This window comes from Stegostoma tigrinum, chromosome 2, assembly GCF_030684315.1.
Source record: "Stegostoma tigrinum isolate sSteTig4 chromosome 2, sSteTig4.hap1, whole genome shotgun sequence".
Taxonomy (NCBI): Eukaryota; Metazoa; Chordata; class Chondrichthyes; order Orectolobiformes; family Stegostomatidae; genus Stegostoma; species Stegostoma tigrinum.
Genome location: NC_081355.1, coordinates 20,591,808 through 20,611,959, shown reverse-complemented (window position 1 = coordinate 20,611,959; position 20,152 = coordinate 20,591,808). Strand labels below are relative to the sequence as shown.

At 42.8% G+C, this 20,152-nt stretch overlaps 1 protein-coding gene across 4 annotated transcripts in view; it reads left to right on the top strand.

Annotated features, from left to right (window-relative positions):
- LOC125460455 (solute carrier family 12 member 7-like) overlaps positions 1-20,152 on the top strand; it is a 224,314-nt gene that overhangs the window by 124,414 nt on the left and 79,748 nt on the right. For all 4 annotated transcript variants that reach the window (XM_048547968.2, XM_048547983.2, XM_048547977.2 and 1 more), the window contains exons 2-3: positions 14,557-14,651; positions 19,171-19,302. In XM_048547968.2, coding sequence (XP_048403925.2) covers positions 14,557-14,651; positions 19,171-19,302 — 227 coding nt within the window. The remainder of the gene's footprint in view (positions 1-14,556; positions 14,652-19,170; positions 19,303-20,152) is intronic.

Below are 20,152 nucleotides of genomic sequence, written 5' to 3'. Positions count from 1 at the left end.
ATCCAGGATCTTGAGCAGATGAGCTTGAACCCATTTGTCTGACTTTGGGGTGAGTGTTATCTTTCTTTCTGAAGATTTTAGCCACAATTGGAAGACGTGGGGTTGTAGTCTTGGCGGTTCCTCAGTACATTATGGCTGAAAATCTTTTAGATAACTTTTATCTTTTCCCATTACACCACCTGCAGCAGCTATCCCAAGCATTAGTGAATCTCTTGACCCAGTCCTAGACCTTTTAGACAATGCCAGTCAGCAATGGAATGCCAAATTATCAACAAAACCACAGACCATCTTGGACAGAGTTGATGGTCTTTCAAGGGCAGTCAATGTTTATCTGTGTGTTTCCCTGGGATCAGCAGATAAAACACAAAAAGTCTGCTCAGGATGAATCTTGACACACCACTCCATCTCTCCCCAAACCTCCTTTGCAAAAGCCCATTCCATAAGGAGGTTGACAACAATCCCTTGCCCACAAAAGTCACCCTGAGGGCATGTGCATTAGGGTGAAACTCTGGGAGTGTAGGGAGGATCTGATCGCCAGCCTTCATCCTGAGCTACGTTTTGGTGCTTGTTTGTAGGTTCTGGGGATGAGGGGTCTGCCAAATGGGTTTTGTGGTCTACTTGGGAAATCATTCAACAGGGCCTCAGGATTGTTATGTGCTGACCAATGCCTGATGGACTGGTGTTCGAAGGTGTGCACAAGTGTTAGGTGGAATAGCATGACCCAACTACCTGGAGCTATCCTCCAACTTGCACACCATCCTGGTCTTGGGCTAGTATACTGTAAACTTGCAGAAATTTCTGCCCAACAGCATTATGGAAACAATCTCAAATCAACTGTAGGAATCAAAAAGAAGCTCAACACTACCTTTACAAGTGTGCATTTTTTGAAATATGTAAACTGTCCTTATTTAAAAGAATTTGGATTTCAAACTATGGGTGCATGGGTGTTGGTTGCCTTTGTGAAGGAGTATTTAAAAGAAAACCAGGTTAGTGTTCTTCAAGGACTGTGACCTCATCCAGCATTTCGAAAAGCAGGTGACTAAAAGTTGTTGGAATGTTAATAGAAGTTTTGTCTGTATGTATTGTAGGATTTGTGATCGAGAGTAAACATTGAAAGATATTAGTTACTTTTGGTTTAGAGCAATCATGGATTGATTATTAACTAAGAAAATCAAGGATGAATGTTTTTAAGGCAGTGTTTGGAGAGACCTGAATGGGTTTGGATGCAAATGTCCTTTCTCTCCTAGAAAGAAGTTTGAGGCGATTCAGAGAAAGTTCAATTACCTTGGTGTAAAAGCTTGCAGCTTGTGAAACTTCCAAATCAATAGTATTTGGCTAGAAATTTGCAGATTATTAAAAGGCCGAGAAATTCTTAAGCCTTGTGAATATTCATGTCAGAGAGCTTCACAGTTCACAGGACAGAACTGCAGAGAAGCATTTTAGTCAATGGCAAAGATTTTGATACAGAAGAATAACTTCTCTGAATGTAAAGGAACACTGTTCAGGAGTATGTGCAACTTTGTTTTGCTGTATGCTTTAGGATCTTTCACTGTATATTTGGATAGTTTTTTGAGTAATAAACTTCTCTCGTTTATGATAAATCTCAGCCTTTTGTATGCGTGTTTCAGTGAATAACCACGACAGAAGCCCAGAAAAAATCCCTTGAGCTAGATTTTATTCTGGGATATGCCTTATCCAGTAGTTACACAGATAAACGAACATCAGCGAGTGTGATAAGAGAAACAGTAAATGCTGGCTTTGCCAGGTTGGCCACATCTTTAAATTTTTTTTGGGTTCAAGAATTTGTTGCATTCGCTAACTAAATCTCTTGTGCCTGCCTCTTTCTGTCCTCTGTCTCTCCATTTCCTTGTCAGAATTGGATGTTGCGTTGCAGTAACTTAATTTTAAAAAACATCCCGTGGGCAGAATTGCATGTGATTTTAAATGTTCTCTGAATTCAGTAATGGGCATTGCATACAGGACGGTATGGGTATGTCCCTACTTGCTGTATAAATTTGTAATTGGGACCTTTCTGTGGCTCTACTAAACAAGTAAATTGTCTCTCGGTTGCTTCCCCAATCCCTTTGGCCTCACATTACCTCCCTAAATTTCTCTTGCCTCTCTACTCTCTCTGTCTTCCTTTTTTTTAAAGATTATTTCTCAGATCCGTCTATGATCATTAGTCCTCTAGTTCCTTTTGTCGGTCTGTCTGGCTTACTTGCCTGTAAAACACTTTGCCTGGACCCTTTTTTTTTAAACACCTGACTCCTTGGCCTGTCCGTCACTTCCAAGGCGCAGGCCAGGACTGTGACAGTATCCACTTACCAGGGTGAACATAGCTTCAGCAATGCTCATGAAATGTGACACCCCTGAGAACAAAGCAGAAACTGCTTGAATGGCTCCTATCCACCACCTTCACAAGCCTCTGCATCTGTCAGTGATGTTTAGTACACACTGCAGCTACTATCTGCAAAGTGCACTGCAGCTACTCGCCAAGGCTTCTTAGACAACATCTTCCAAACTCTCAGCTCCTGCCACCTAGATGCATGTAGACAGCAAATGCAGAGAGCACCACCTGCAATTCCTCCAAGCTATGCATCATCATTGCTTGGAACTACCTTGACTCTTTTGGGATGGTACGGTGGCTCAGTGGTTAGCACTGCAGCCTTACAGCACCAGGAACATACGTTTGATTCCAGCCTCGGGTGACTGTCTGTCTGTGTGGAGTTTGCACATTCTTCTCCCCTCTCTTTCCCCCCCTCCACCGCCTCCTTTCTTCTCCACCTCCTCTTCTCCGCCCCCCCCCCTCCTTTCTTCTCCAACCCCTCCCACCAGGTGTGAGGTGGATTGGCCATGGAGAACAGAGGGTTGCTGGGGATTGGGGTGGGTCTGGGTGGGACACTCTTTGGAGGGTTAGTGTGGATTCAGTGGGCTGAATGGCCTGCTTCTACATCATAAAGACTTTATGATTCTATATATTGTTGTTCTTTTGCTCAAACTCTCAAGCTGTCTCCCTAACAACAGTGCTGCCCCTACACCCCAATGACTGCAGTAGGGGACTCACTATCAGCTTGTTAAGGGCAGGTGGGGCTGGGCAATCATTGCTGGTTATAGGACACGCCCGACTCAGCATGAAATTTGTTTAAAGCCTACATTACAGTTGGAGGCTGTAGAAATATACACTGTGTGGCACACATCTCCTATTATATCCAATAGACCTCCTAGTAAGTAGTTATAATGTCCCCTGGAGGTCCCTGGGACTTTGAAGGTCTGCAACTTGTGTTTCACATTTGGCTTCACAAGGGCTAATTTCTGCACAAAACTGTTGCTGCCAATGATGCACCACAAACTACGGAATGTCCTCCTGCCTCTGTAACTAGTGCTGCTGATGGGCTAAACCGATAACTACCTGACTGGATCCTCTAAACTAGGCACTGCTGTAATGCAATACTGCAATATGAATCGAGTTCAAAAATATTCCACTCTTATCTGATGCTGCAGTCTTTTTCCTGAACTTTCATTGTCATGAGTTTTTTTTGAAAAGAAAATGATTGTGAAACAGCAAGCATAGGACTGTGACTCTGTTTTAGCAACATCATTCCCTTTTGACACAGATCGATCTACAGATTGTTTAAATATTAACGCAGAAAAATCATCCTTTATTGCACAAAGAAAATCACTTTTTTGTCCTTGGTTAAATGACACTGCTGGTAAGGTTCTGCTAGATGGAAGAAGAATTCATTGTTTAAACCACATCTCACTATTGTAGACTTGTGCCCAATTTTGTCTTGTGTGAATTGAATTTTCTCAATCTTTAAAACTAGTTTAAAAGCATATTTGTTTTTATTATGTGCAGAGACAGCGAGAAGTGGTTATGTCCCTGATTTAAAATGGTGATTTTTTTTTTCCCAAAATATACGTTCAAAGAGGTTCTTTGTGCTAACCCATTTTATGCACCACAAGCTGCATATTTTAAATGGTAAATAATTTAACTCCCTAATTAGATTGTGCATGAGTAAAGTTAGGAAATAGTTGAGTCTTTTTAATATTCTTTTCAATGAGTTTTAAAATTGAGATTTACAAGTTTGTGGACAAGACACTCCTGTTTATGATATTCCACAACTAAGGAAGCTTTGTCAATCAATCTGTATCAGGTTTCCGTTCAAATCAATTACATTTTGAATGCAATGATGTGGAGGTACCAGTGTTGGACTGGGGTGGACAAGGTCATAAATTACATGGCACCAAGTTTATTTAAAAACGCAAGCTTTTGGATCGTGTTTATTAGTAATAATCAGGAATAAGCATCCTCTTCACCTGGTAGCAAGGGTCACATCTGCCTCTGGATCAACAACTTAGATGCATTGTGAGGGTACGCTAACTGAAGTACTGTAAGGAGAGCTTGGAACGTTTTGACAATAGATGCAGTAACCTAACAGAAGGCAGGTATAAAACATAAATCTATTTGGCTGAGACATTAGGAACTGCAGATGCTGGAGAATCCTGTTGGGCTGTATGGACTGATTCTGTACAGTAAATTTTGACCTAGCAGATCTTGATAAATAGAACCATTACTTTCAAGAGTCCTATGAAATCAGGAAATGTAAAGTTTAGTAGTTGCTCCAATGTTTTAGAAATTCTTCTAGAAGGCTTACCAATGTGTGTGTGCAGGGGAGCTTTCTGGTCTTCACAGATTTGCCACTGATAGTGAAGCAAAGTCTGCATGTCAGTAAAGAGGCATCTGCTGTATCGCACTCGGCAAGATGACCCGTGTATTCAGATAATAAAAACTAGTGAACTGGTACAAAAGCTAATTTGGAAAGGGTCATAGAATGTTGGACTTCATGTTTAACCCTGATTGTAAAAGCTAGGAGATAACACTTCAGACACAGAGCTCACTGCGGTTATCTGTCTACTTTTGGTTTTAATTTATGAAACTTCAAGAAGGATTGTTCAGGGTGTAGCACAGATCATTGGGATGAAAACCAAAAAAACTGTGGATGCTATAAATCAAATCAAATCAAAAACAAAAGCTGATATTAAAAGTGATTTCAAGGAGTGTGGAAGCTGCAGAGCAGGACGAACAGAGTCGTGTTCTCTAGTTTACTACTGGTGCCACGAGATAGCAAGGCGAGGAACAGGGAGCGGGCGCAGCGTAACACGTGGCTGCGCAGCTGGTGTAGGAGGGAGGGCTTCAGATATGTAGACAATTGGGATGCCTTCTGGGGAAGGTGGGACCTGTACAAGAAGGACGGGTTGCATCTGAACTGAAAGGGGACCAATGTCCTGGGTGGAAGGTTTGCTCGAGTAGTTCGAGAGGGTTTAAACTAATATGGCAGGGGGGTGGGAACCTGAGCTGTATACTGGAGGTGAGAGTTGATGCAGGTGAGGCAGTAGCAAGAGGTAGACCAGCTAGTGGGAAGGATTTTCCTGAGAAGGAACCAAGGGATCAGTTAAAATGTGTTTGCTTTAATGCAAGGAGTATCAGGAATAAAAGTGATGAACTTAGAGCATGGATCAGTACCTGGTGCTATGATGTTGTGGCCGTAACAGAGACATGGGTTTCTCAGGGGCAGGAATGTTTGCTAGATGTTCCAGGGTTTAGCGCATTTAAAAAGAAATGGGGGGGGGGGTGGGAAGAGGAGGGGGTGTAGCACTATAATCAGAGAGAGTATCACAGCTACAGAAGCTTCCATTGTCGAGGAAGATCTGCCTACTGAGTCGGTATGGGTGGAAATTAGGAACAGCAAGGGAGCAGTCACCTCGTTAGGGGTTTACTACAAGCCCCCCAATAGCAGCAGGGAGATTGAAGAAAGCATAGGTCGGCAGATTTTGGAAAAGTGCGGACGTTGTAGGGTTGTTGTAGTGGGTGACTTTAACTTTTCCAATATTGATTGGAACCTCCTTCGAGCAGAAGATTTGAATGGAGCTGTTTTTTTAAGGTGTGTTCAGGAGGGTTTCCTAACTCAGTACGTGGAGAGGCCATTCTAGACTTGGTGCTTGGAAACGAGCCAGGGCAGGTATCAGATCTTGTGGTGGGAGAGCATTTTGGTGATAGTGACCATAACTGCCTCACATTCTACATAGCTATGGAGAAGGAGAGGATTAGGCAAAATGGGAGGATATTTAATTGGGGAAGAGGAAACTATGAAGCGATTAGACATGAGTTGGGAAGCATGGACTGGGAGCAGTTGTTCCATGGTAAAGGCACTATAGACATGTGGAGACTGTTTGAGGAACAGTTGTTGCGAGTGATGAATAAATATGTCCCTCTGAGACAGGCAAGAAGGGGTAAGATAAAGGAACTTTGGATGACGAGAGTGGTGGAGCTTCTCGTCAAAAGGAAGAAGGTAGCTTACAGAAGGTGGAGGAAGCTAGGGTCAAGCTCAGCTCTAGAGGATTACAGGCAGGGGAGGAAAGAGCTCAAAAATGGTCTGAGGAGAGCCAGGAGGAGGCACGAGAAAGGCTTGGCAGAATGGATTAGGGAGAACACAAAGGCATTTTACACTTACGTGAGGAATAAGAGAATGGTTAAAGAAAGAGTAGGGCCGATCAGGGATAGCATAGGGAACTTGTGTGTGGAGTCTGAGGAGGTAGGGGAAGCCCTAAATGAGTTTTTTTGCTTCTGTCTTTACGAAAGAAACGAACTTTGTAGTGAATGAAACCTTAAGAGCAGGTGTGCATGCTGGAATGGATAGAGATAGAGGAAGCTGATGTGCTGAAAATTTTGTCAAACATTAAGATTGACAAGTCGCCAGGCCCGGACCAGATTTGTCCTCGGCTGCTTTGGGAACCAAGAAATGCAATTGCTTTGCCACTTGCGAAGATCTTTGCATCCTCGCTCTCCACTGGAGTCGTACCTGAGGACCGGAGAGATGCAAATGTAATTCCTCTCTTCAAGAAAGGAAATAGGGAAATCCCCGGCAATTACAGACCAGTAAGTCTCAAGTCTGTCGTCTGCAAGGTGTTAGAAAGGATTCTGAGGGAAAGGATTTATGACCGTCTGGAAGAGCATGGCTTGATTAAATGCAGTCAACACGGCTTTGTGAGGGGCAGGTCATGCCTCACAAACCTTATCGAGTTCTTTGAGGATGTGACTAGAAACGTTGACGAGGGTCGAGCTGTGGACGTGGTGTATATGGACTTCAGCAAGGCATTTGATAAGGTTCCCCATGGTAAGCTCATTCAGAAGGTCAGGAGGAATGGGATACAGGGGAACTTAGCTGTCTGGATACAGAATTGGCTGGCCAACAGAAGACAGCGAGTGGTAGTAGAAGGAAAATATTCTGCCTGGAAGTCAGTGGTGAGTGGTTTTCCACAGGGCTCTGTCCTTGGGCCTCTACTGTTTGTAATTTTTCTTAATGACTTGGATGAGGCGATTGAAGGATGGGTCAGCAAGTTTGCAGACACACGAAGGTTGGAGGTGTCATTGACAGGATAGAGGGCTGTTGTAGGCTGCAGCGGGACATTGACAGGATGCAGAGATGGGCTGCGAGGTAGCAGATGGAGTTCAACCTGGATAAATGCGAGGTGATGCATTTTGGAAGGTCGAATTTGAAAGCTGAGTTACAGGATTAAGGATAGGATTCTTGGCAGTGTGGAGGAACAGAGGGATCTTGGTGGCAGATACATAGATCCCTTAAAACGGCCACCCAAGTGGACAGGGTTGTTAAGAAAGCATATGGTGTTTTGGCTTTCATTAGCAGGGGGATTGAGTTTGAGTGTTGAGATCTTGTTGCAGCTCTAAAACTTTGGTTAGACCGCACTTGGAATACTGCGTCCAGTTCTGGTCGCCCTGTTATAGGAAAGATGTGGATGCTTTGGAGAGGGTTCAGAGGAGGTTTACCAGGATGCTGCCTGGACTTGAGGGCTTATCTTATGAAGAGAGGTTGACTGAGCTTGGACTTTTTTCATTGAAGAGAAGGAGGAGGAGAGAGGACCTAATTGAGGTATACAAGATAATGAGAGGCATAGATAGAGTTGATAGCCAGAGACACTTTCCCAGGGCAGAAAAGGCTAACACGAGGGGTCATAGTTTTAAGCTGGTTGGAAGAAAGTATAGAGGGGATGTCAGAGGCGGGTTCTTTACACAGAGTTGTTAGAGTTTGGAACGTGTTGCCAGCAGCAGTTGTGGAAGCAACGTCACTGGGGACATTTGAGACTGCTGGACATGCGTATGGTCACAGAAATTTAAGGATGCATACATGAGGATCAATGGTCGGCACAACATTGTAGGCTGAAGGGCCTGTTCTGTGCTGTACTGTTCTATGTTCTATTTCTGGAAAAGCTCAGCAGGTCTGGCAGCATCTGTGAACAGAAATCAGAGTTAACATTTTGAGGAAGGGTCACTGGACCCAAAACTCTGATTTCTGTTCACAGATGCTGCCAGACCTGCTGAAATTTTCCAGCAGCTTTGTTTTTGTTCCGTTGGGATGATACCAGAGCTTAAACTGGTAATTTGGGGCTGGATGCATGGTAAACATGATGTATCTATCCTTCGATTAAATTGTAAGTGTTGATCTAATCAAAGAGCTTCATTATTTGTGGATTTGTTTAGGCAGTTTCAGAGAAAGTTTTCATGTGGCTGAAGAAGCTAGAACAAAATGCAATCCAACAACCAGGCTAGTTAGGGATGAAATTGGGAAGCACTTTTTCATGGTCGTAGAAGTTTGGATCCTTCTTCTCTGAAATAAAGACTAGATTTTGGTTCAGATGGATCTTCCAAGACTGAACTTTTTTTAAAGATCTCTGTCTATAATGAAAAGCAGGCAACAGCAAGTTGATAGCCAGTTTTGTAATTTGTCCAATTTCCTTTCCAATGAAAATGAGGTACTGTTTTGTATGTAGCCTGAGACTAATTTTCCAAATGTAATCAATTATGCTTATAAATTAGTCAAAATTAAATGGAAACAGGCAATACTGGAAGTGCTTGGTCAGGATAAATGTTTCAGTTCACTGACCTTTCACCGAGTCATGAACTTGAAATGCTCAGCGAGACTTGTTGTGTATTGATGAAATCTTATTTTTCTTCCCAGAATTAAGTGTTTTTAATGTTTAAAATGAGGGTTTGTTTGTGTTCTCTTAAATTGGATAAACCAATGTCCATATCTAAATCCTATTGAATTGAAAGGAGTTGCACTTTGCAATGGGACCCCATTTATAAATTTGATATTGGAGAAAACCCCACTTGCCAATAGAAACAAAATGGCAATCAGACAGCAGGGAGACGTAGAATCATAGACACAGAGGTCCACAGCGCAGGAAAAGGCTCATCGGCCCATCTGATCTGCACTGTTCAAAACAAGCCCCTAACTATTCTAATCCTGTTTTCTTGATATTGCAAGTGCGCACCTAAAACCTTAAATGTCGTGAGGGATTCTGCCTCTAACACCCGTACAGGCAGTGAGCTCTAGATTCCCACAGTCTGGGTGAAAATGTTTGACCTCACATTTATCTATCTAAACCTCCTAACTTTTCACTACTCGGGGCATAGATTTAAGGGAAGTTTCTGTGTTGTAGATTAAACCCATAAATTTTAAAATACTTGAAATAACGCTTGCTACACTCATATATATCGCTCCATTACAGAGAGGTTCCACACTTGGCTTGTAAATCCACTGAACGTTTACAAGATTGATTTAATTTTTGATAAAGTAGTTTGCATTTATACAGCACTCTTTTCATGATTTTAGGATTTTTCACGATTTTAGGACTTTGCAATGCACTTTTTGGGCCATTTAAGTGCAGTCATTATAGTAATGTAGGAAATGTTGGAGACAATTTGCATGCGGCAGTGTCCCACGAACAGAGCTAAATGATGGGTTGCTACAACTTCGTGTTCATTTGGGGATAAACTTTGAAAATGGGAGATAAGTAATTTTCCTTCTAACAGTGCTATGTTCTTTTATCTGTTGGTGGGGAAGTAGCTCATCATCAAAGATAGCACCTCTGATGTTGTAGCTCTTGCACAGTAAACCACTTTGGAATGGCAGCTTGAACTAGTGTTCCCAATCCTGTGTGGAGGCATTTGGGCCAGAAGCAAGCAGGTGGGGCTAGCTTAGTTTGGGATTATGTTTGGCATGGACTGGTTGAACCCAACGGTCTGTTTCCGTAATGTAAGACTCCATAAAACTTTCCTATTTTAACAATGCCCAGCCCCAAGAATGCAGTCTTTCCATTATTTGATTTATTGTCCTGTGTGTCTTGTAACAAAATACAGTGAAAAGTATTGCATAGTGTGGCCATTCTGTGGTGCCATCTTAAAACACAAAATATGAAAACGCATAAAAGTGAAGAAACCAAGTGCCCATCTTCATGGGTCCTTGTTAAGTACCCCTCATGGGCCTGGTGGGCAGGCACGAGTCTCCTTTGCTGCCCCACTACAGCTGGAATGATGGTCACCACTCCTCAGTGCTGTCTTACCTCCACCAATGCCCTCGCCACTGAGCCCTTGCGGGACCTTGCCAATGCTGCCAGGTGCCGAACCAGCCCAACCTCTACTCTGCCATCACCAAGGAACTCTGGAGAAACCGCGAGATCGGAAGGACGATGAGGAAATCAAGATGCTGTGTGATGGTCTACCAAAGTTAGTCTGAAGGAGCATTCAAAATTTTGAGGGAATTTTTTTTTCTTGAGAAGCTCTGACCATGGCAGGTAAAATCAAGGGGATGAGCAATTTATAAAAAGTTGTGCCCCATAAGTAGAATTGACAGAGTTGGTGAGGAGCTGCTCCTCCAGTCACAGACTGTGTGTTTTTCTTCCATGTACACTCCGAGCTGCAGATGTCAGAGGGAGCTAGGCTGCTGTGGGAGGAAGGAAAAAACAGTTAGGTTTTGATGAGAAAGTCACAAAGGTTGATTTTGCCGAGGTAAGAAAGGGAATCCTCGTGAGGTCAGGCAGGGAGTCTTTTTGAAATGTCTTTTGGTGCGGTGAGGTCAGCCATCTGCTTTGTACTGGATGTGTGGGGAGGGTAGGAAAAGGGATCATGGGAACTGCAGATGCTGGAGAATCTGAGATAACAAAGTGTGGAGCTGGATGAACACGGCAGGCCAAGCAGCATCAGAGGAGCACAAAAGCTGAAGTTTTGGGCCCAGACCCTCCTTCAGGGGCAGTTCTTGCGTCATGCTATGTCAGGAGAAGCCGCCTGCAGTGTCCTGTCTGCAAGGCCTGGAGCAGTGCATTACATTGGGTTGGAGGTGCAAGATCTCTGCCGTGGGAGGTAGCAGTTGCAGAGATCAGGATAAAAGAAGGAGGTTCATTAGAGAGGTGAGGGTGTGAAATAGGCTCATGAGAATTGGACTCCCAGGTGGGTAGGGGTGAGAAGTGGGCTTCAGGAGGGGACGATTAGTTGAAAAGCAGGCTATTGGGATACAGTAGAGTTGTACGTGGTGGACGTTAGGAAGAGGCTGCAAAGGAGAGAACACTTTCCATTATACCTGCCAGGAAAGGAATACTCCTCTAACTAGAGGCCAGGAAACCTTTTTTAAGTGACTGGCTAAGAATTCCTTGCAAATTTATGTCGAATCTGTCTATTCAAGGCCGCTTAAGCTCAAGAACCACCACATGGGGGGACCACATGCAATGGCTGCTGTTGTTAAAAACTGTGTGTTAATGGTGAATTTTAAATTTGAATTGAGATCTGGGATGCAATTGACTACCTGGTGACAATGTTCCAACTTTGTGTCTGTGATGAAAATATGTTTGCTTTCAACATTCCAGTCTGTGGATGGTGTGTTTGAGAAATGGTTTGGTAGAAGTATGCCTGTTACTTTAGGGGACGAAGTAATGCCTGCTAGCTTGTGTCAATTCACTTACCATCTAGGAAATTTAACTACTTATTCAGTGCATCTGCTATAGTTCAGTGGTAGCATAATTTTTTTTTGCCCCTCACACATGCATGCGCCTTTGCTTCCTTCTTCTTTTATCAGAAGATTGTGGATAGAAATCCCACTCCAGAGACTTGGGTCTGCGGTATAGGTGGTTGTTCCAGTATTGTACTGCTGGCGACATGATTAGACAGTAATTAGAGACCCTCTGTGTCCTTCATTTGGAGGTAAATCATCCACGTGACTTTTTTTTAAAAGAGCAGAGGAGTTCCTCCTGGTGTTCTGGTGAATATTTAACCTTCAATCAACATCAGTGAAATAGATTTTCTGTATATCCTTGTTAGTTCTTTAACTGAGAAAGTAATCCAAGCCCTAATATAATGTTTTGAAAGACCAGTGCCAGATTCTATTTTATTTGCAATATTTAGATTTTCTTTGGAGATGAGAATTTGGCACATGGTAATGATTTAATGTAGAGATAGTGAGAACTGCCGATGCTGGAGTCAGAGATAAGTGTGGAGCTGGGGGAGCACACCAGGCCAAGCAGCATCAGAGGAGCAGGAAAGTTGATGTTTCGGGTCAGGACCCCCTCCAGAAGAAGATTAATGAAGAGGGGTCCTGACCTGAAACAACAACTTTCCTGCTCCTCTGCTGTCTGGCCTGCTATGCTCCTCCAGCTCTGCACGATGATTTAGTGTAGTTTTGTGTGTGGACTTGGCAGCTATTGGAAATTGCATCACGATTACCCACAGTTGTTTCACTTGAGACTTCCTTAGACTTGGTCTTTGTTAATCAGCGTGGTCTAATTTCAAGACCAAGGTCTTGAGGTAAGAGTATGATGTGCACTGCTAATGCAAACATCAGACTAAATTTCGTTCACTGTAGATGCTCACTTTTACTTATAGCCTGCTCTAGTTTGAGCATAGTTTCTTGGTAAACTTTCTTTTGACGTAATTTAAAATTTCAAGATATTTTTAACGTGTAATTTATAGTTTCAAGGTGGTTTTAGACCTGTGCCGTGCTTTGTGATCATTGCTTGACGTAGTAAAACATTGACTGTCTTTGTCCAGTGATTCCACTTTCACTCTTGAGCAGCGAAAGAGAAGATCCATGATGCATTGCAGAATGAGAGATGTGAACAAAATTGTTAGAGCTCAGCAGCTAAATTGCAGAATTTGGAAAGCCAGTTAGTTGAGATTTTGGGGGGAGGTGGCGGATGCAACTCTGCTTTGAGCTAAATTTTAACTGTTGCAATCCATTGCACTCTAAATAGTTCAAGAAAGTGTTCTTGGTAAAAAGAATTTGCATTTGTATAGTACTTTTTAGGTCATGGAACAGCACAATATTTCACAGCTGATTAATTACTTTAAGTACTGCCACTTCCATTTGCACACAGCAAGGTATGATGAACAGCGGTGTGATCAGTGAATGGAATGAAGAACATATGTTTACATAATTTCAAGACCTCAGGACATTTCAAAGAAATTCACAGCCAACAAAATACTACTTGAAGTGCAGCAACTGTTACGTTGTAGGAACACGCAACAGCAAAGTTGACACAAGATGTAAAAAGCAATTAACACAAACTGCTGATGCAACATATGAAAGCGTGTATGCTGAAAGAACAGGATTTCTGCTTTTTTAAAAGTTCTGTAATATATTTGAAGGAAAGTTGGAAGCCCCCTCTCTGTACCCACCTCCCAATCCTCTGCACTAAGACGACCTGGGCAATTCTAAAGCTGTCAAGTTTATAACTTTCAAAACTTGAATCTACAGTCCTATAGCTCACGTGAGGGTGCAACTTGTTTGGGCTGATCTGCTTTACATAAACGCTTCCAGGCTGTCGGTGGAAACAGCTGAACAGGCTGAGTACTACCAAATACAGATTTTTTTTTTGAATGAACGTTTTGCGAACTTTATCTGAAAGGTAAATATGCCTAATTCTTAAAGCGAATCTATCATTTTAAACCACTTCTATACTTCGGACTGCGGAACTGCTAATTCAGGCTTTCCATGAACTTTCATTAACAAAATGTAAGATTTAGCAGAAGTGAAACCAAAAAATTAAGACTGAGTGAACATTTCCCTGCTCCCTTTCCCAGTGGGATTTGGTAAAGGGTAGTAACCATAGTGACATTAAATCTGAATAATTCCTCTACAATGATTTTGAACATGAAGTAAAAGCAGAGCACTATGCAGACGATGTGAATACAGGATCTGTTATGTTAATACTGGATAATATTCAATACATGTATGTTTATGGAAAATGAGGACTACCTTGTTAGCAACAGATTATGTGCCCCCTCCAGTTCTATCATACTTAATAAAACTGTGATCTTCCAATGGCGAAGTATTGTTCTGAAACCTAACCAATGTTCCACAAAACACAGTGAAGTCAGTGTGTTGAAGTTGAAAATAGTATGTACTTTATTCAGCATCAACTTTTCTGTTGTTCTGAATTGCTCGAATGTATTTCAGACAGTAATATGGAAGTGAAATTGCATTATAAGATCTGGATATTTCCAAGGTGGATTATTGTGCTAATTGCTTTGATCAAACTGTGTATATCCTACCAAATGAAAATGATCTCCGAAGAATAAAATATTCAAATTCAAGTAAAATTATCCCTGCAACAATTAGCAATTCACATTAATAAAACACTAGCTATTAAATGATCAATGTTGTTAACTCTTCTTTGCCTTGAGCACTGAATTCATTTTCTTTACCCTAGGAGATGGAATTCCCAAAGAAAGCAGTCCTTTCATTAACAGTACCGACATGGACAAAGAAATCATGTATGAGGGAAAAAACTTGGCGCTTTTTGAGGTAAATTGTGTCTTTTTGCTGCATTATCAATTTTAATGTGAAGGACAACAATTTGCATTTTTATAGTACTTTTAATGTCTGAAGATGTCCCAAGGCATTCCAGGAGCATAATCAAACAAACAATGACATCAAATGACATATGCTAGGTGATTAAAAGTTTGGTCAATGATGCAGGTTTTGACCAGTGGTTTTAAAGGAGGAGAGAAACAGAAGAGGGTCAGAAGGATGATCCAGAACTTTGGGCTTCAGGAGCTGGAGTATTGGAAGCCAATGATGGAGCCAATTGGAATTAATTGTAATGGAGGCCAGAAATTGAGCACAGAAATCTTCAACGGGTTGGGAGAGTTCGAAGGTAGGAGTGGTCATGACCAGATAAAGATTTGATGATGATTGATAGTCATCATAAAGTTGAGGTTTGCTTTGGTAGCCAGTTGGTATTGTTTGCCAGATTAGTGAAGAACGATTTGAGTGCAGATCCGGATATGGGCAGCTGAGGTTTGGAGTGTGAAAAGACAGGAATGCATGTGAATATTAGGAGTTGGGCAACTAAAACCAGGATTGACATGTTCACATTTTGAACCTTTTGAAATGCTGGAATTTGCAACTTAATTTAAAGTTGCTTCCCAAGAATTGCGGTTAGCTACAGTTAAGATGTCCTGAATTTTTATTTCCATAATAATAGGCAGCTGATCTAATGCAAGTTTGTACCCAGCCCAGTTGAAATTTGCAGACCATGGGTTAAAACTAATATCATTCAGGCTCTGGCTGTGTAAGTGACTTGTATGGCCAACGTTTATTGCCTTGACAATGGGACAGCGGCCATTCTTAAACCTGATAGTTGCAATGTTTTACTATATGGATTATTAAGCAGAGAGCAACCTGGTATATATGAGATAACAAGGTGTAGAGCTGGATGAACACAGCAGGCCGAGCAGGAGAGCTGACGTTTTGGGTCTAGACCCTTCTGAAGAAGGATCTAGACCCAAAACGTCAGCTTTCCTGCTCATCTGATGCCACTTGGCCTGCTGTGTTCATCCAGCTCTACACCTTGTTGTCTCAGATTCTCCAGTCTCGGCAGTTCCTACTATCTCTGGTATATAACTTGAGTCATTTTGGTCAGATTGGACAGAATTACAGTTTTTCTTCCCTCAAGAACCGTTAGTGAACCAGTTAGGTTGCTTTTTCAATGTGGCTTCATGATACCAGATTTTTATATCCAGTGCTTTCTTTTTAAAAAAAACCTGAATTCAAATTCTCAATTATTCTTTATCCTTTCATATCCAGATTATTGTCAATAGCTCACTGTTGAGGAGATTATCCCTGCTCCGGTACTTGGATGTGTACGGATTTTTGTGCTTGAAAATAAAACGTACTTGTATCACGTGCTTCTGCTTTGTTTTCACAAACTTAACACAACTTTGTTGAAGCATTTCATGACGTAGAACAAGTGTAGATTTTTACATCGAACCTTTAAGATGAATAACTAGCCCTGCTGCAAAACCTGGATGGGAAATTGAGGGGGTGGCGGTTTGGGGGAAGAAAAGAATGAAGACCGATTGCTAAATATGCCATGGGTGCAACGTGGCTGGATTATAAACTCCGATGATTCATTTGTTGAAAGCTGTGACCAATATTGAGTTCAACCATAATAGAAGGTCTCAGGCACTTGTTCTGCTTTCTTGACCTTGATCACCCCATGTTCAAAGTGGTCTTTCCTGACCCAAGCAGAGTAACTAAAGTTGAAATTTTGCATGTTCTTTGGACCCGTTCCTCCTTTTGGAATTGTTTTGTGTGGCTCTCGCAAGGATGGGACGCGATATTGTGTACTCTCTTGCACATCGGCAGTCTGATAGCTTTGCAACTTGTACTTAAAGCATATGCTGCAAGTCCAACTTGGGAGTTATCTCTGATGCTAAAGTGGAGATTCAAGATGATCTTTGAAAAGCTTAAAAAGAAATTGTGAATCAACTTAGTCAGCCTTGCAGTACATTACATGTGAAGGGATCTAGTCTTAAGATTTTAACAAAAAGGACTAATGTGGGGAGGAGGATAATTAGATCAGAAAAGCTCAGCAAGTCTGGCAGCATCTGTGGAGGAGAAAAGTGTTAACGTTTTGGGTCTGGTGGCCCTTCCTCAACTGATGGCTGGGAAAATGCCAGTTTATGTGCAGAAAATAGGGAGGTGGGTGGGGTAGGGAGTAAACGATAGGATCGAGCTCAAAGAGAGAAAAAGACAGTTGGACAGACAAAGGAGTTGCTCACGATCAGGCTGGGAGGGTGAATAGCTGTAAATGGGGACTGTTAGTGACTAACAACAGGGGGTGTGTAGTGGCAGGCTATGTGGTAACAAGGCCTGGTGTGTGGGGTGGGGTCTGGGACATGAGAGAATTTAGGCCCTAAAATTATTGAACTCAGTGTTGAGAGTCTGGAGGGCTGTCGGGTCCCCAAGTGGAAAATGAGGTGTTGTTCCTCCAGCTTGTGCTGGGCTTCACTGGAACACTGTAACAAGCCGGAGACAGAGATGTTGGCCAGGGAGCAGGGTGGTACATTGAAGTGGCAAGCAACAGATAGTTCAGGGTCTTTTTTTGCGAGCAGAATGTAGATGTTCTGCGAAGCGGTTGCCAAGTCTACACGTCGTTTCCCTAGTGTAGAGGAGAATACATCGTGAGCAGCGAATGCATAGACTAGATTCTGGGAAGTGCAGGTGAAGTGTTGCTTCATCTGGAAGGTATGTTTGTGCCCTTGGATACTGGGGAAGGGAGGAGGTAAATGGGCAGGTGTTGCAACTTTGCCGGTTACAGGGGAAGGTGCCGTAGGGCTGTGGGGAGGTGTTGGCGGGTGAAGGAAGTACGGACCACGGTGTCCTGGAGAGATCGGTCCCTGTGGAAGGCAGACAAAGAAGGGGAGGGGAGTACGAGATAAAAAAAATATGAAGCTGGATGAACACAGCAGGCCAAGCAGCATCTTAGGAGCCCAAAAGCTGACATTTCGGGCCTAGACCCTTCATCAGAAAAGGGGAGGGGAATATGTGTCTACATTCTGCTCGCAAAAATGTCTCTGAACTACCTGTTGCCTGCCATTTCAATGGTGGTGGCATCTTGCTGGAGGTGGTGGAAATGGTGTCTGATGATCTTCTGGATGTGAATGCTGGTGGGACTGTAGGTGACGATAAGGGGAACCCTATCGCTGTTGTAGGAAGGATGAGAAGGGGTAAGCTCAGTCCTTTGTCACCCCCAACACCACCTACAGTGTTCCAGTGAAGCCCAGCACAAGCTGGAAGAACAACACCACACTTTCCTCTTGGGGACCCTACAGCCCTCTGGATTCAATTTTGAGTTCAATAATTTTAGGGCATAAACTCTCCCATGTCCCAGCCCCCCACTCCACACACCAAGCCTTATTACCACATAGCCTGTGGTTACCCACCCCATATTCTCAGTCACTAACAGTCCCCATTAACAACAATTCACCCTCCCAACCTGATCGTTAGCAACTCCTTGGTCTGTCCAACTGTCTTTCTCTCTCTCTCTCTCTCTCTCTCTTTGGGCTCTATCTTATTGTTTACTCCCTACCCCACCCACCTCCCTATTTTCTGTATATAAACTGATGTTTTCCCAGCCACGATCCGTGCTGAGGAAGGGTCACCGGACCAGAAACGTTAACTTTTTCTTTCCTCCTCCACAGATGCTGCCAGACCTGCTGAGCTTTTCCAGCAACTTCATTTTTGATCCTGATTTACAGCATCTGCAGTTCTTTTGGTTTTTATAATTAGATCAGAGATTGATTACATAATTCAGACTCCTCTCCAAAGTAGCTGTCTGTCATGATTATTTTCTCAAATTCTTTTGTTCTCATTTTTTATAAAGGGAACTGTCCATGTCTAATTATACTCTGCAGCCAGTAGACCTTGTCTATTCTGGGTCAATGTTATAATATGTAACGAAGTGTAAATTTGGAAGGAACATTATGATGTCATAAACTTAGAAATAAGAAATGACATGCTGTTTAGCAGCCATTCTCACAACTCCTCTTCCAAACAATTTTGATCTTTCTTGACCTCCATGTGTTAAAAGTATGTTTCTTGTATTTGAAATTCGCCATCTTTCTCTCCTTCTCATCTGGCCAATAGAGTGCAGAACTGCACAAAACCAACATCTACCATTTCTTCAATCAGTGTGCGAGGGATTTGATTAACAAGTACTGGACTACATTGGTTCTGTACCTCTTTCATCACCAGTAGCTGAGATGGGGCGAGACAGGGTCATGGAGTGAATTTAAAACCAGGATGAAAAATTTAAAAATCCAGGAATTGGTTGACCAGGATCTAATGTATGTCAATAGGGGAGTGAGACTAATTGTGAATGGAGAGAGGACAGCCTAGTTTTTGATGGCAAGCTAGTGTGTTGCAACAGTGGACTATTTTCTGTGCTATCAATATCCTTCTGTACTGTGTATTTAGGAAAATATACTTTGTATTGATTGTAGTGAAAATAAGTGATCATTTTGATCTTGCTCAACAGGAAGAATTGGACAGAAACCCAATGGTTTCCTCCCTGCTTAACAGGCTGGCAAACTACACCAACTTGACTCAAGGCGTCCGAGAACACGAGGAGGCAGAAAACAATGAGGAACCACGAAAGAAGGAAATTAAGGTAAATATGCTTGACCCCCACAAGGGAAAAAATTGTTTATTATGTGATCACTGAGAACTGCTGTTGCCCAGAGATGACTCGATCCAAATAATAAAGGGAAGAGTAAACCATGTTAATCTGAAAAATCTCCAGTTTGTCATTTTATACTTTTTCAGACACCAAGGAGGTGAACATCTATTTGAAGCTTGAAGTGCTGCAATGAAGCTGAATTCTGTAACTGACAGATTAATATAAGGGATAATGGGAACTGCAGATGCTGGAGAATCCAAGATAATAAAATGTGAGGCTGGATGAACACAGCACGCCCAGCAGCATCTCAGGAGCACAAAAGCTGATGTTTCAGGCCTAGACCCTTCATCAGAGCGGGCAAGGGGTGAGGCTTCTGGAATAAATAGGGAGAGAGTGGGAGGCGGACTGAAGACGGAGAGAAAAGAAGATAGGTGGAGAGGAGAGTATAGGTAGGGAGGGGATAGGTGAGTCCAGGGAAGGCGGACAGGTCAAGGAGGTGGGATGAGGTTAGTACGTAGGAGGTGAAGGTGCGGCTTGGGGTGGGAAGAAGGGATGGGTGAGAGGAAGAACAGGTTAGGGAGGCAGGGACAGGTTGGACTGGTTTTGGGATGCGGTGGGTGGAGGGAAAGAGCTGGGCTGGTTGTGTGGTGCAGTGGGGGGAGGGGACGAACTGGGCTGGTTTTGGGATGTGGTGGGGGAAGGGGAGATTTTGAAGCTGGTGAAGTCCACATTGATGCCATTGGGCCGCAGGGTTCCCAAGCGGAATATGAGTTGCTGTTCCTGCAACCTTTGGGTGGCATCATAGTGGCACTGCAGGAGGCCCATGATGGACATGTCATCT